The following is a 14,039-nucleotide window of genomic DNA, read 5'->3' as shown; positions in this document are numbered from 1 at the left end:
AAAGGGAGAGAGGGAGAGATGAGAAGACAGTGGTTTATTTTTAAAGAATTGGCTCACCGGATCATGGGGGCTGGCAAGTCTGAAACCTGTAGGATCGGCAGCAGGCTGGAAACTCAAGCAAGAATAATGGTGCAGTCTTGAATCCAAAATCAATAGATCAGGTCAGCGGGCTGGAAGCTCAGGCAGGATTTCTATGTTATAGTCTAGAGACAGAATTCTCTCTTCTTCAGGAAATCTGTGTTTGCTCTTAAGGCTTTCAACTGGTTGTATTAGGCCCACCCACACTCTGGAAGGTCATCTGCCTTAATTAAAGTCAACTGATTTTAAATGTTAATCACATCTAAAAAATACATTCACAGCCACATCTGGAATTGTGTTTGACCAAACTGGGTTCCATAGCCTAGCCAAGTTATATGAAAAATGAGAGCCAAAAAAAAAAAAAAAAAAAGAAGACCAGAAACCCATACATAGAAGGACCATGAAGAACCACGGGCCACAGAAACACGTATTGAGAAGGTGCCTCAATAAATGCTGAGATCTTTCCAGAGCAGGAACCAGAAGCTCCTCCTGGTGGAGGCTCCTCCTAGTGGAAGCTCAGTCGGTAATCAAGGGCTCGAGAGTGGCCACTCAGGCCATCCTGACCCAAAATTGCTCATCCCAGAGAAAAGTGGGGTGCGAAGCTGTCTGGGTGGAAGACAAGGTCCTCAGAGAGGAGAGTGCTCCTGAGTCTCAGACTGAATGGGGGATCCCGAGAAACACATGTGATTAGGGCTTATGGAGAAGATGCAGAGGAGGTCAGGGGCCTGATGGGCCCAGGTTCTCACATAGGCTGATACTGGGTATGTGCTGGCATCACGTCAGGCTCTGGAAAGGTCAGAAAAGTTTTGTAAAATGTAGGAAGAAGAAAGAACTGGCCATATGATCTCAACCTACGCTCGTTCCAGCCTCCCTCCATCCCTGAAGCTTTCCCTGAGGGCCTCAACCTAGAGTGACATCTCCCTCTGCTGAGTCCATGACTGAATATCTGTTTCCCTCACGCACACACCCCTGACCCTTGCTACTGTGACCTGACCAGACTGTAGGCTCTTCAGAGTGGGGACTCTGTCACATCCTTCCTGATCCTTCGCCACACCCCTTCTTGGCCCCTAGCTCCTCATTCATAGCAGAACCATGAATTCTCGAGTTTAAAGAATCCACAAAGAGTATTTAGGCCAAGAACTCCGCCATTGCTTGAATCCTGCTATGCCAACCCCAGCCACAGAATTCTGCTGTAGCCTGACACTTCGGAGATGTGACCACCCACTGCTCAGTAAATGCCAAACGGTGGGGATGAGACCACAGACACCGAAAAAAGAATATCTGTCCCTTTGAGTCATCCTGGGAAATGATACACTCAACCCTCAGACTATCAAGTTTTGGATTTTCTTAGGGGAAAATCAATAAAAGGTTACCGGCCTGAAAAACGAGAGGCCCTTATTTATGTTTCATTGCAAGAGGAATCATCCCAGCAGGCCAAGAATAGTCAGGAAAAACACTAGCGTTGTGTTGCCTACAATTACCCTGAAACCCCTTCAAATACCTCACACCCGCCTAGCTGCTTATCAAAAATGAATGAAATGCTGAACGATAACCCAAAATAACAAACCATGTGTTAAAAACAACCTTCTCTAAATCGCAACATGAAATTCCAGAGGCGTAAGAAATCGCGTGGCTCCTGCACCTGGCTTCTCTGCGTCGGCGTGAGAGTGGAGGCGTGAGCCGTCGGGATGGTGGTCGAGGATCGGGACGAGGAAGGGATGGATGGCAGAACCCAAAGGAGGGACAGGGAGGACCAGGTTTGAAGGCACTGACTCCTGTGTTTGAAAGGCCAGCCCGGGGACTGGAGGTGTAGTTTCCAGGGGAAGAGATACTGTAAAAACCATAGTTTTGGGGAGAAATTAATGGTACATCACTGAGCAGGCTCTTTTGTTTATTTAGCCACGCAGTGTTTTAGCACTTGTGGTTTCAAGCCAACTATGTAAAGAGGTTATTTTTCTTACTTGTGGACTTTGCACTTTTTAACAGGCGGGGCCAAGTGGCCCCTGGAGGACCATTTTCCAAAGCACCATTTGCTGGACTGCCTCTGCCCTTCCACCATAGGCTGTCCATCAGGTCCGGCACCGAGCTGCCACTCAGCCGTTTCCAGTTTCCGAGTCTCAGAGTCATCCAGAAACTATCCCCCAAAGAGGAGGGGAGCCCATAGAGCCATCGCTCAGGGCTCCCTCTGGAACAGAGGCAGACATCAGACCTAGAAAAAGGGAGTCCCAGAGGGACAGCCCTGGGAGGGCCAGGGAAGGAGCAGACATATCAATGATGGAACGAAGTCAACCCCTGAAATCATGCTCAGAATAGAAAGAGAGTAGAAAGAGAGTATGCATTGGAAACAGTCACCTTTTCCACTGGAATGGGTTTCTTCATCTCATTTAATTTAAAGTCCCTTTTCCCCATAGAGTAGGCAGCCAAATGAAGTGAAAAAGGTAACATCATCCCCCAATCTTAACCTACAAAGGGACCTCGGAGCTCTTCCCTAGAGGAAGGCAAGCCCTTCTGACGGACTAAGTGGCCAAGAAAAAAGATGTTCTTTAGCTCTGGCCCAGAAGAACTGAGGATGCTATAAAAACTCAATGGGGTGGCTGTTCCCCAAAACCAGAGGGAATTCAGGGAGTCAGAAGGAAGATGTCCCAGGAACAGGAGTGGGGGGTGTGGGGGGATACTGAGCTTCTGTGGCAAGGCTTAATGCAAGAGGAAATGCCTATCACACGCCACCCCAGGGCCCAGCACGTGGAAGGTTCTGTCACTGTTTCGTGGAAATCAGCAAGAGTTGGAATAAAGGCAGTAGAGTGTGGTCATGAGCTTCGGGGTCGGATGGCTCAGCCTCCACAACTCATTAGCTCTGTGACCTTGGGCAGCTGACTTACGCTGCTTACATAAGTAAGGAACGTCCTTACTTATGTAAGCAGAGTAACAACAGCCCATGCCTCATAGGGTCCTCGTGAGGATTAAATGCAATAGCATATGTAAAGCATTTAACCTGGCACCAGAGTAAGTTGATAAATGGTAAATTATTAGCTGATCTAAGGTAGCAGTGTCCTCAGCAAATGTGGAGTAAATCCGGAATTCCTGACCCATCCCCAGAAATGACCAGTCCCCCTAACTAGACTGCAGGGGCTGACCACAGGCAGGCAGTGGGAACAGTCTGCTCCAGGTGCAGGCAACAGTGGGGGAACACTGTAGGTAAACTAAAAAAATAATAATATAACTAAGAATCAGTCTTCTTTTTGTGATCACCATGCCAGCAACTCAAAACAATCTCTGTGATAGAATATTCCTCCCCGCCGGGGTGGACTGCCTCCTCCCTTAGGCACGCCACTGCCCAACAGTCAACTCCTTCTTGAGACATAGCTTGTATTTCTTCCCTTGACTTCTTAGCACCAAGTAGAGGCTGTGGCACGCGATAGCTGTGGATGGGCCTGTGACCTTGGACAAGGCCCCTAACGAGTCGGGGATCCTTTCTCTCACTTAAAATGAAGCAGTGGTACTACATTAGACCGCATTCATGGCCCACAGTATTACAATTAGACAGGTTTGGGTGTAATATCCATGGCTTAGGGGCCAGGGTCAAACCCTGCTTCCCACATCACGGTGGACCCCAAGTACCAGGGAGGGGCTGAGTGAAGGGCAAGGCTGTTGGGGGCCTTCAGGCCCTCCCTTGTACCTCATACAGCCCTCCATGCTCAGCTGTGTGGCCCAACCTGCTGTGGCTCAGAAACTCCAACCGCAGAACAAAATTAACGATGCCCATCCCACATGCCGACGCTAGCTGAGAGCACCTACTCACAGCGGTGTTTGCAGTGGGCTCTGGAAATCGGGCATGCGGCTGGGATGAAGTGCTGTGAGTGAGGAGGTGTAAGGGAAAATTACAGGCCTAGTAGCCTGCCTAAATAATTTCTCTCTGTGGAACCTAAAATGGCCATGCACAGTGCATCACTGTCTGAAGCAGTGACCTCTTTCTTCCCACACAGACAGAAACTGAGGAGTAGAAAGAAAACAAGATATATATTCTATTAAAGATATTTCTCCTAGGATGGATTGTCCCAGTAGAGTATATAGGCACTTTTTAAAAACTTTTCTCCCAAAGCATCACTGACTCACATCCACTCAAAGTTTAAACAAGGATCCATCTCTATTGACTCATACCATTAAGGGAGTTCATATGACCCTTCCACCAAAAAAATATGAAATGCTTCACAGCAATTTTGCAATGAGAAGTGGCAAGCTGTCTTCTTTATGGTTTTTCTCAGTAATTCGTTGACCTTGACCTGACAAACTCTGTCCTTTAAGGAGAGAAGGAAGCAGAGGGCACAGGCCAATGGGGAGATGGGAGACAGATTTTTTAATTTGTCAAAATAAAGTATCATAACTTTGCTCTTCAGCCCCCAAAATACTAATGCTACATGTGTGAGTGTGTTTATAAGATTTATACCCTGCCTACTTCTAAAGCCATGTCACAAGCACAGAATGAAGACATTCAGACCAAAGCAGAGACCGCAGCTGACCTCTAGCAGGTTGGAAGGAGTCAATCACGGAACTTCGGCAGGACCTTTGATTTCCATTTCTTATCTACAGAGGCCAAAAGGAAAACATAGGGACATGTCGCTTTGCTATCAACACCAAAAAGCACACAAACTCACCTACAGAAAAAAAACAAAACCTTTTCTGGTCAAGCAAGTTGATCATACCCCCACACTCCACATCGTTACGCCTCTGTGCTCCAAGCAGACGTGGGATGAAGGTGCAAGGCAGCTGGAAGAGCTAATTTTAAAACAAGGTAAAAATGGACTGAGGGGCTAAGCTCCTCCCTGTCACGGGAAAACTTGAGAAAGGCCTCTGTTGCCAGAGAAAAAGCCATAGGGATGACCACCCGTCCCAAGCTCTACCCTATCGGCCATGACCAACCGTGACACCTGCATGAGATCGATGGGCAGACATCCAGAAGGCCAGTTATGGAAATAAATATCAAGGGTTTGTTTTTATATAGATATTTTAAATGCACTCAAGCCCAGACCCGTCCGCGGCTGCTAACGTTGCCGGATTACTCATTCTTCCTTCCAATCACGTCATGTGTGAGGTTCCAGGTGGCTGTGGGGTATTTGCTTACAACGGCTACCGCTGGTTTCCCTGAGAGCTGTTTATTTTTCCAGGCCTCAGGTCATTACATCACCCCGCGGTTTCTGGGCAGGCCAAGAGTGCCGGGTTGGGGGTGGGGGAATCAGCCAGGAGGTGTAGTTGCCTCAGTGACCCCAAATCCTAATCATAGCAGCAGCTATCCCAGCAGCACCCCCCAATGAGGGAGGGGCAATCCAAAATGCAGCCAAGGGGCCCAAAACAGGCCTAGAGGAGCAAAACTCCAACACTAGCAGGTAAGGGCAGGATGCCATGGATAGCTGTCATGTGACATGGATGGGGAGGCAAACTCACTCATGTATAAGGAGACAGGGAAGCATTTTCATTGCAAAAGTTAAAAGAAACGCATTTCCAACTGCATCCCCGCCGATGGCTCTGTCTTCTGGATGCAGTTATCACGAGCGGCTGCACTCACCAGTGCACAGAAGGAAAGTCTGCTGGGCAAAGAAGGAAAGGCACAGTCTTTGAGGATTTAACCCACAGGGCCAGGATCTAGGGCTTTTCTTGATGTCGCATATCAGATCATAAAAGAAGTTAACTAGAAAAGATAGAGATAAAGGAAAGAAAGAGATGGGGAAGGAGGAAGGGAAGTTACATGACTCTACCAGAGGCTACAAGAGTCAACACTGAAGCTGAGGGAAAGGCCTACGTGCCATACTGCCCGAAGAGAAGCATTAAGGCTCAAACGACCACATTTCCTGAGAGATACTGTCTTCCCAGAGGAAAAAGCATAGACTTTTGTCATACCAAAAAAAAAGACTTTTTATAAATCACAGCTGTAGAAAAGTGTCTGCGTAGAGTAAAATTAGAAGCAGTAGGACATGAGGTGAAGAATAACACAAAGCCTAGTTTTTGTCATTTCTTTAATCTCTTTACTCTCTTCTATAAATGTAGATGATTTTTAAAAATGGTTTAATTCTAGTTATATTAAGAAATGCCTTGGTAGCTAGCCCCCAATATTAAACTCTGCAAGAGTTCATATTTTCTTATAACAGCAGAACAGAGTCTCTGGCCAACACTCACGCCTGAGAAGATGCCCGCCCCCACGTGCTAGGTGTTAGCTGGCCAGGTACGTGGTCCTCCGAAACGCAAGACCTCCTGGTGCAACAGAGGCGAGAATCTGAGAGAAGTGCAATGAGGCAAACCTGTCAACACTGAACCTGCCAAGTACTCAGAAGGCGACGCTGACAGTGGTGAACACACAATAGACAAAGCTTTAAAAACAAGGGTTGAAACCTTCAGAAGGAACGAAGGAGACAGGATAAGTCTGCAGGCACATGTGTCATGTTATTGCAAAACTTCGGCTGCCCAGTGGAATCTTTCCAACACCAACAGTCCCCAGGCCAGAAAACAAACCTGGCGTCACAGGGTCTGAGTGTGAAAGAAGGATGTTTGAGGTGTAAGGGGAAAAGGATGGCCTCTTTGCCTCTGGGACTGAGAACAGAAAAGAGCTGTCGCTCAGTTGGTTCTCAGAGTCCCACTTTGATGTCCCCAGAGATGCTGGCTGAAGCTTGCTAGAACCCAGAATCTCTTGGCAAACTCTAATGGGAAACTCTAATGTCTCAGGGGCTTGACCCGGGGGCTCCAGTCCATACCAGAGCCACCTGCCCAGATACAACTTATCATTAAAGTGTATCTGACTTCTCATCAAACCAAGTGAGATCATGTGGAAAGTGGCTAGCACAACACATAAAGATGTTCCATTGAGAGTAGCCATTGCTTTTATCTCTCCCCCAACTATCCTGTCCTACACACTGACCTTACAGACATAACCTCACAGACATAACTGGGGCTCACCAGGGAAAATAAAGGTGGTTGGGTCACTACAACAAAAACAAGGTGATTATACCTGCCTGGAAACCATTTTTCAACGTACTTATCCAATTGGAAACTATATAGGAGACATGAGAAAGGGAAGCAGAAGAACTTGAGTGGAAGCAAACATCATTAACTAACTCGACATTGCCACTTTACTGTGCAGAGAATGCACTTCAAGCAGACGGGCACCCTGTTCTCAAGGATATGTAGTTTTCTCCAGCCCCACACTTACTAGCTATGACTCAGGACAAGTTACTTTCTCTCTCTCTGCCTCTGATTCTTTGTAAGATGGGAACAATAACAACACTTACCTCACAGGATTATGGTAAAGCTCAAATGAGGTAACACATGTAAAATTCTATAAGACCTGACACAGACTAGCTATGATGACAGTGATGATTCTGATTTTACTGATAATAATGATATTTTCTCCTCCATCCTTCCCCAAAGCAATCAAACACACTGAGCTAGATTCTATAATAGGTATAACAGACAGGCAATAAAGCCCTTGCCCTTACAGAGTTTATAAAATAGGTAGAGAAATTAACCACTGGTAGATGAAAACGAAGCAATTCATGAGCAATTGCTAAGTCTCAAATGAGTGTTCCAGGCAAAAGGCGCTGCACAGTTTCAGAGAGAGCTCACCCATATATTGACCACTTGGTCACAGAATGAGAATTAAGCCTCATTCTGGGGCTCTGCAGATCTGCTAGGGACTCAGAGAGTGGGTGGACCATTTGCAGATATCACTTCCAGGCATCAGAGGCACTGAAACCACTTTTCTTTGACTTATCATATTAGCCTAACAGTGAGCGGGGAGTGGAGGAAAGTTCTAAGAAGCTTCCTAATAAATGCTTTTGCTTAGAGTAACAATCACAAATTCTTTCCTGATTAAAGAATTCTCACTACAAGCAGTATCATTAATATTTCCACTTTTCCTACCAATAATGGTAATAACAAATCCATGTACTTACAATTTATCACGTACTTATTATTTATCACTTCGACAGGCAAGTACCATATAGACATTAACTCAGTTAACCTTTAACCGCAGTCTTCTGAGGGAGAGATCATGGTTCCAGATGAGAACTGAGGCTCAGGGGGATTATTTGACTTGGCCAGGTGACTCACTTCATGTTAGAGCTGGAAAGTGAACCCAGATTTTGCTGATTCCAAAGCCTGCACTTTAACCACAGCCCTGTTTTGTCAAAGAATCTGGCCCACAGGAGTTCACATGGTCACCTTCCCACCCATCACCTCACACTTCCTCCAGCTTTTATCAAACAGGAAAACAGGCACGTGCTGAGGTACTGACCAATCCAAGTCACAGGAGAAATCAGCCAATGCCTCATGGGTTCATCTTGTGGCCTAAATCATTCCATGTGTGCTAGTCCCCCGCACTACTACTTTAGGACAGAGCTGGCATACAGATAAACCTAAAGGGGGCCAAGGACAGCACACTCATTAATTCTGGTCATATAAAACTCTGCTTGCCAGTTGAAAGGGTTGTATCTTCTGTTTATAGTCCTTGCTATCCATAAGGAAAAAATGATATAACTAAATTCGAAAACCAGACATAAATAATGTCAAGTGGCATTTCTTACAGTAAAATCTTAGGGTGAAAGAAGAATGATTCCCCCAATAGAGATACAGATTGGGTCTGTTAATGCATTTTCCTGTTGATAAACATCTGGTCTTTATTGATGGGATATAAACTTTACTGACTTTGGTCTTCATTGATGGTAAATGAGCTCTACAAATCTTATTCCTCTTCAAAAATTATCACTTTTCTACAAGAGGTTTAGCCAATACCAAAACCTGACCATTCACAAGACCTTCAAAAGAGCAGACCAGAAAGGCAGGACCATAAGCGGCTAGTAAGAGCCTTAAAAACACATAGTTCCAAGGCTCTTGAGGCTTGAAGTCCAAGTTCTCTTTGCCCAGCTACTCTTCTTTCAAATTCTTCTTCACGGCATGTAGAATGTCAATTAAAATATTAAAATACACAGTCGAAATTTTTTTCACCAGAAGTGTCAACTACCCACAAAAGATGACCCACGAGATAATAATTGAAGATGAAGTCAGAAGGGATCAGTTCATCTGATCTTATTTTACAGCTATAGAAATTGAAGACCAGACAGGTTAAATAACTTGCCCAAGTCCACACAGCAGATTGTCATGGAGCGATCATGGCCCAACCACAGATGGATCAGGTACATATATAATCCAAGGCAGGTTATTTACCTGAATTTCTTACATTGGTGTTGTTCAGTTTGGAGTCCTTGATGACCAAGTGCTTAATCCATAGAGTGGGAGCTGTGATTTCTGAAATTAAAAAGAGAGAAAATAAAAGTCTAAGAGAGCATGTAAGTTGGAGTGTAACCCCCTCCCCCAGACTTTTTAATAGCTGTTTTCCCTAAGCCTGAGGCATTGAGGCTTGAGCTATCTCTATCATTCCATATCCACTTTGTCCCAACACCCTCTTCCTTCTTCGCTATGGAAGTTCCTCTCCCCATCAGCTCATAGGAGCCAACCAGGGCCTCCTGTGCTGGGAGGCAGAGTGGTCAGAGTCCAGAAGTGCTGAGCCACTCCATCCAGGAATAAAAATATTATCCCAGGAGGTGAGGAACATGGGCCAAGCCAAGTCTCTCTCGGCTGCTTCTCCAGGAGAAGATTTAAAGGGGATAAATCAACAAATGAATGCCAAACAAACCACAAAGACCATTTTGGAGGAAACGGCTGAGCCACAACAGATTTTAGGTGCTGAGATTCTGCTCCACATGGGAAAGAAAGTAATGGGTCTGATGTGTGCTTCAACGCCCTTTCCAACGGTCTCTAGCTGAACAGAGCCTAACTTACATCCTGAGATCACTGGGGTATCTCTAGGCTCTCCAGGGCTTGGGTCGCCCAGTGGACAGGCGGTGTGTGAATCTAGGATGACCCTGAGCACACTGTCAAGTGACGATCTCTTCAGTGAGGCACTGGGGAGGTCTCCCAAACTGGCATGGTCTTCATCTCCCACCCGATCCCCCAGAGTCACAGACTCGCCAATGATAAAGGACCGTTGTGAATCATAGAAGCACTTGAACCTCAAGGCATGAAGACATGTGTTCCACTAAATGTCAGTTGCAAAGGCCTTTCGATCCATCTGGAGTTGAGCCTGTGTGAGGGACATCCCTAGCCACAGTACCAACCAGTGATATAATTTCTTTTGTATTCCTCTATCTCACTGTCTAGTTTCATGATCCAGTCTGTATATACTGGGCTGAAAGCTGCTACAAGGTTGCTGCATATTGCACTGAGAGCTGAACCAGATTGTCAGACTTGGCACTGTGCCAAGTTTCCTGCTCCTGCTCATGGGAACCTGGAGGGCTTAGCAAAACACAGTGAAAAATACAAGCCCTGAGCAGTTCAGACTCAAATCAGGGCCAGCCTTCCGCAGCCTGAGCTCCCCCTGTACACTCCTTATACCTCCAGGGTCATCCATCCTCTCTTTTGCCACCACCCACCACTATTTCTCTTGACCTAGAATTTCTCCTCTCCTACATATTTGGACTCAACTCTCAAGGTTCCTACAATTTAACCAGGCCAGCTTCCTGCCTGGAATGCCCTAATTCTTCCTCCCCACTTCCAAGATGCAGCTCAGGTCCTTTCTCTTCACAGAATCTTTTCCCAGACCATTGTGATCGCTTTCTTTCCTAAATGTCTACCAAAACAAAAGTTAAAATTATATAATTAGCACAGAGAGCTCTCCAGTAGTAGCCGCTGTCTTGAGAGCAAAGGCTTCATTTCATCTCTTTCCCCTTTGTTCCCCCGAGGCCTAGCACAATGCCAGGCACAGAGTAGGAATTTGTAGGTGCTGCCCCTTCACTGACCGAAGGGACAATGCTGGCCTGACTGTCTTTCTCAGCCATGGCTCCTCAGTCTTGGCAGCTCAAAGGGTCCGTCCAGGCTGTGTTATTGTTGGACCTCAGCAGCCAGCCAGGAAGCCTGGCAAGAACACAGGGCCTTTCCAGAACTTGAGAGTGTACCAGTTCCTGGGAGGGTTTGCATTTTTTAAAAGGTTAAAATAACCCAGCTTAAACTGGGAAAAATTAAAATTAAAAAAGAAAAAATAATAATAATAGAGCTTAAACAAACATCCGAAGGAGAGACCTCCCCCAAATCTGAAAACAAGTGGAGGATGTGGGTCGGAAGTAATATCAGAACTTACCGTCCCCGTCGAACACGGGCTGCGTCTCCATCGTGGGTGTCGGCTTAGACCCGTCGTCTGAATTGAGGGTTAAAAAGAATCGAAAAGAGACTACCATTATTGAGGTAAATACTATCTACTCTCCAGCACTGTTGAATGGTTTGGGTTTGCATATGGCCCGGCCAAGTCCCAGTGAAGGGACCGAAGAGAAAGAAAGGAAAGACGAAAAGAACAAGAAGGAAAAGAGAACCACAGAGAGACGCCAAGAGTAAGACAAATCCAGGTGTGCGCTCGCCCTTGCAAGGGAGGAACGAAAGGGAGTTAGGCTGTCAGGGAGGATCCTTTCTCATCGAACTGAGTGTACCATCACGACTGTGAGCTCTTGTTCCTCCCCACACAAAAGCTGGGAGGACTATTTTCCCCAGAAACCCAGAGTTTTGGCCAGGCATGAGAGGATAAGGTCAACACACATTGTGACATCCGGTTCTGGCGTCACCACTTCCCTCCTGCCTTGTGTGGAAGGTACCAGCCCAGTACCTTTTTAGTGGCCCTCATTAAAGAACTTAAGGAACACAAGACCATGGTGCTGTTCCCTCCAAGACTTCTAGCTATTTCTCCATCCTCATTAAAAAAAAATAGTCACAGGAATGTGAAGCATAAGAGCATAGTCGATAATATTGTAGTCATTCTGTATGGTGTCAGGTGGGTAGAAGACTTCCCAGGGGGATCACTTCGCAAGTTAAATAAATGTCTAATCACTGCGTTGTACACTGAAACTAATGTAATGTTATGTGTCAACTGTAATTGAAAAACTAAAAGAAATTTTAATAAATAAGTTAAATTAAAAAATAAAAAAGAAGAGAAGCAGAAAGGATCGCTCTCTCTCCAGCATGCTGGACTGGAGAGAATTAGGAATTTTTAGAACATGTGTAACTGTGAAACAGCATGTACCCCAATTCTCTGTGAAAGGTAGGAGTGAATAAAATGGATGGGGACATGGGAAATTGCACCCTGGATTTGCTTTCAAAGTTCTAGCACAGATGATGGGAGGAGAGAGTTTCCAGTAACACAGTCCTAATATTTATCATCCCAAAAGGGTTGGCAGGTTTCTCTGTAGAGCAAGAACCTCTGCAGGTCAGGAGTGAGTGCAGACTTTACCTACCTTTCAAGACTCAGTTATTTTCATCAAATACAACCTTAAAGTAGTGTTTTTGAACTTTTTTTCATTATTGCTCACCTAAGGAGCATTTTTAGACATTTTTCTCATAACCACCTTCCTAAGGAAACAGACGCACTGTGCTATCTGTTTATGAACTGTATGTATATCTGTGCTTTATAGGTAAAAAGAGCAAGAGTTCTTTTGTCCCACTCCCAAGAACCCAAGAACCAATTTTTGCCTCCTTGGTGAAAGCTGGGAGCAGGTTATCTCCACTTCCATTGAGAATGCATAGTTTAGAGAAGTCTCTTTTCTTGGGGCGGGGGTGGGCAGAGGGAAGAGGAGGGCACTGTGGTCTCAGGCAGTTTTCTGATTACATCATCCTTCTCTTCCCAAGACCCCCAGAGGTCTTTTAGAACTGAACGCTATACTCTCTGAGTATTAACAATTTATGGAGAATGCAAGTTCTCATACAATTTCTGTGAAGCCAGTTAGCTCATCAATAATAACAACCCTGCACCATTTGGAGCTCTCAGAACCTTTGGCTGACATCCCTGCATCTTATCAAAAGAGCGAAAAAGAGTAGAGTCCTGATCCCTTTCTGAGCCAACACCCCACCCTTGGATTCTTAAGATTAGAGACCCTAACCCTGGCTGGAGGCTGAGGCTGGTAGCCCGACAGTTGTGTGATACCTGACCTTGCTATTGTTCTCATGTGCTAACATCAAGATCCAACTCCCACAGGGGCCGAGGTGATCCTAAACTATCAGACACTCATCCCAAGGAATAAAACGTAGCAGGAAGAGGCGAGCGACTGTGCTGGACATCTTATTTGCCTACACTGGAGTCCAAAATGCTGTGGATGCCAAACTGGGTAAGTTTGATCTGGAAGTCACTGAGGGAGAATAAACACAGAGTAGAGCCACACAATGTCATTTTTTAAATAGCATCACTTCCCCTGACTCTATTAACACCTCTTTCCATTGACTTCAATGAGCCACTGAATGAAGTCTTTTGGCAGCTGCCGTGCACATTTGGTTGCTCCTGCCGGATGCAGAGTTCACAGTTTAGATAGGCTAGCACAGTGTGCTCAACCTCTTCACACAGGGTGGCTGCACCTTAGGAATCTTAAAGGTAACAAAGGGAAAGTAAGAAATCAAATATTGCCAGAGAGACAATTCTGGGTGAGAATCCAAGTGAAAAATGGCTTATGTAACATTTTAATATTCAATTAAAATCCTCCCATGTCCCAAGAGCAGTATGTCTCTCATAGGACAACAAAAAACATTCTGTTTATTTCTTCCACCATCCAGATGAGAGTCTGGGACAGCCCGTCTGGTCCAGCAGTCGGAAAATAACGTCTGTTGCTCAAAAAGAGGAAGAAGGGTTTCTAGTCTCCCAGAAAAGTTTTGCACTTCTGCGGGTCAAGGGCCTCCATGATTATCCAGATGCAGACCCAGAAGCCCACAGAGCGTGAAGCCACGTGCAGGCAGTGAACCTTTCTGCAGGGTAGGGTCACTGAGGGGGAAGAGAGACAGCTGCACTGCCTCCAGGGAGGCCCTAGATGGAAATCTTTATGAAGTGAGAAAAGACAAGGTTCTCTGCTGCCAGGAGAGCCACCTGTGAAATCCAGCATGCCCAAAGGTTGGGA

At 45.7% G+C, this 14,039-nt stretch overlaps 1 protein-coding gene across 4 annotated transcripts in view; it reads right to left on the bottom strand.

Moving 5' to 3' along the window:
• SMOC1 (SPARC related modular calcium binding 1) overlaps nucleotides 1-14,039 on the bottom strand; it is a 134,631-nt gene that overhangs the window by 24,713 nt on the left and 95,879 nt on the right. For 2 of the 4 annotated variants that reach the window (XM_039875373.1, XM_039875374.1), the window contains exons 6-7: nucleotides 11,255-11,311; nucleotides 9,286-9,366 (exon numbers count right to left, since the gene is read on the bottom strand). In XM_039875373.1, the coding sequence (XP_039731307.1) occupies nucleotides 9,286-9,366; nucleotides 11,255-11,311 (138 nt within the window). Of the gene's footprint in view, nucleotides 1-9,285; nucleotides 9,367-11,254; nucleotides 11,345-14,039 lie in introns of all 4 variants that reach the window. The other 2 variants (XM_039875371.1, XM_039875372.1) reach the window with 1 other exon arrangement.

The sequence above is a fragment of the Pteropus medius genome, unplaced genomic scaffold, assembly GCF_902729225.1.
Source record: "Pteropus medius unplaced genomic scaffold, Ma_sr-lr_union100, whole genome shotgun sequence".
Classification (NCBI taxonomy): Eukaryota; Metazoa; Chordata; class Mammalia; order Chiroptera; family Pteropodidae; genus Pteropus; species Pteropus medius.
This window is presented reverse-complemented; position numbering and strand designations above follow the sequence as displayed.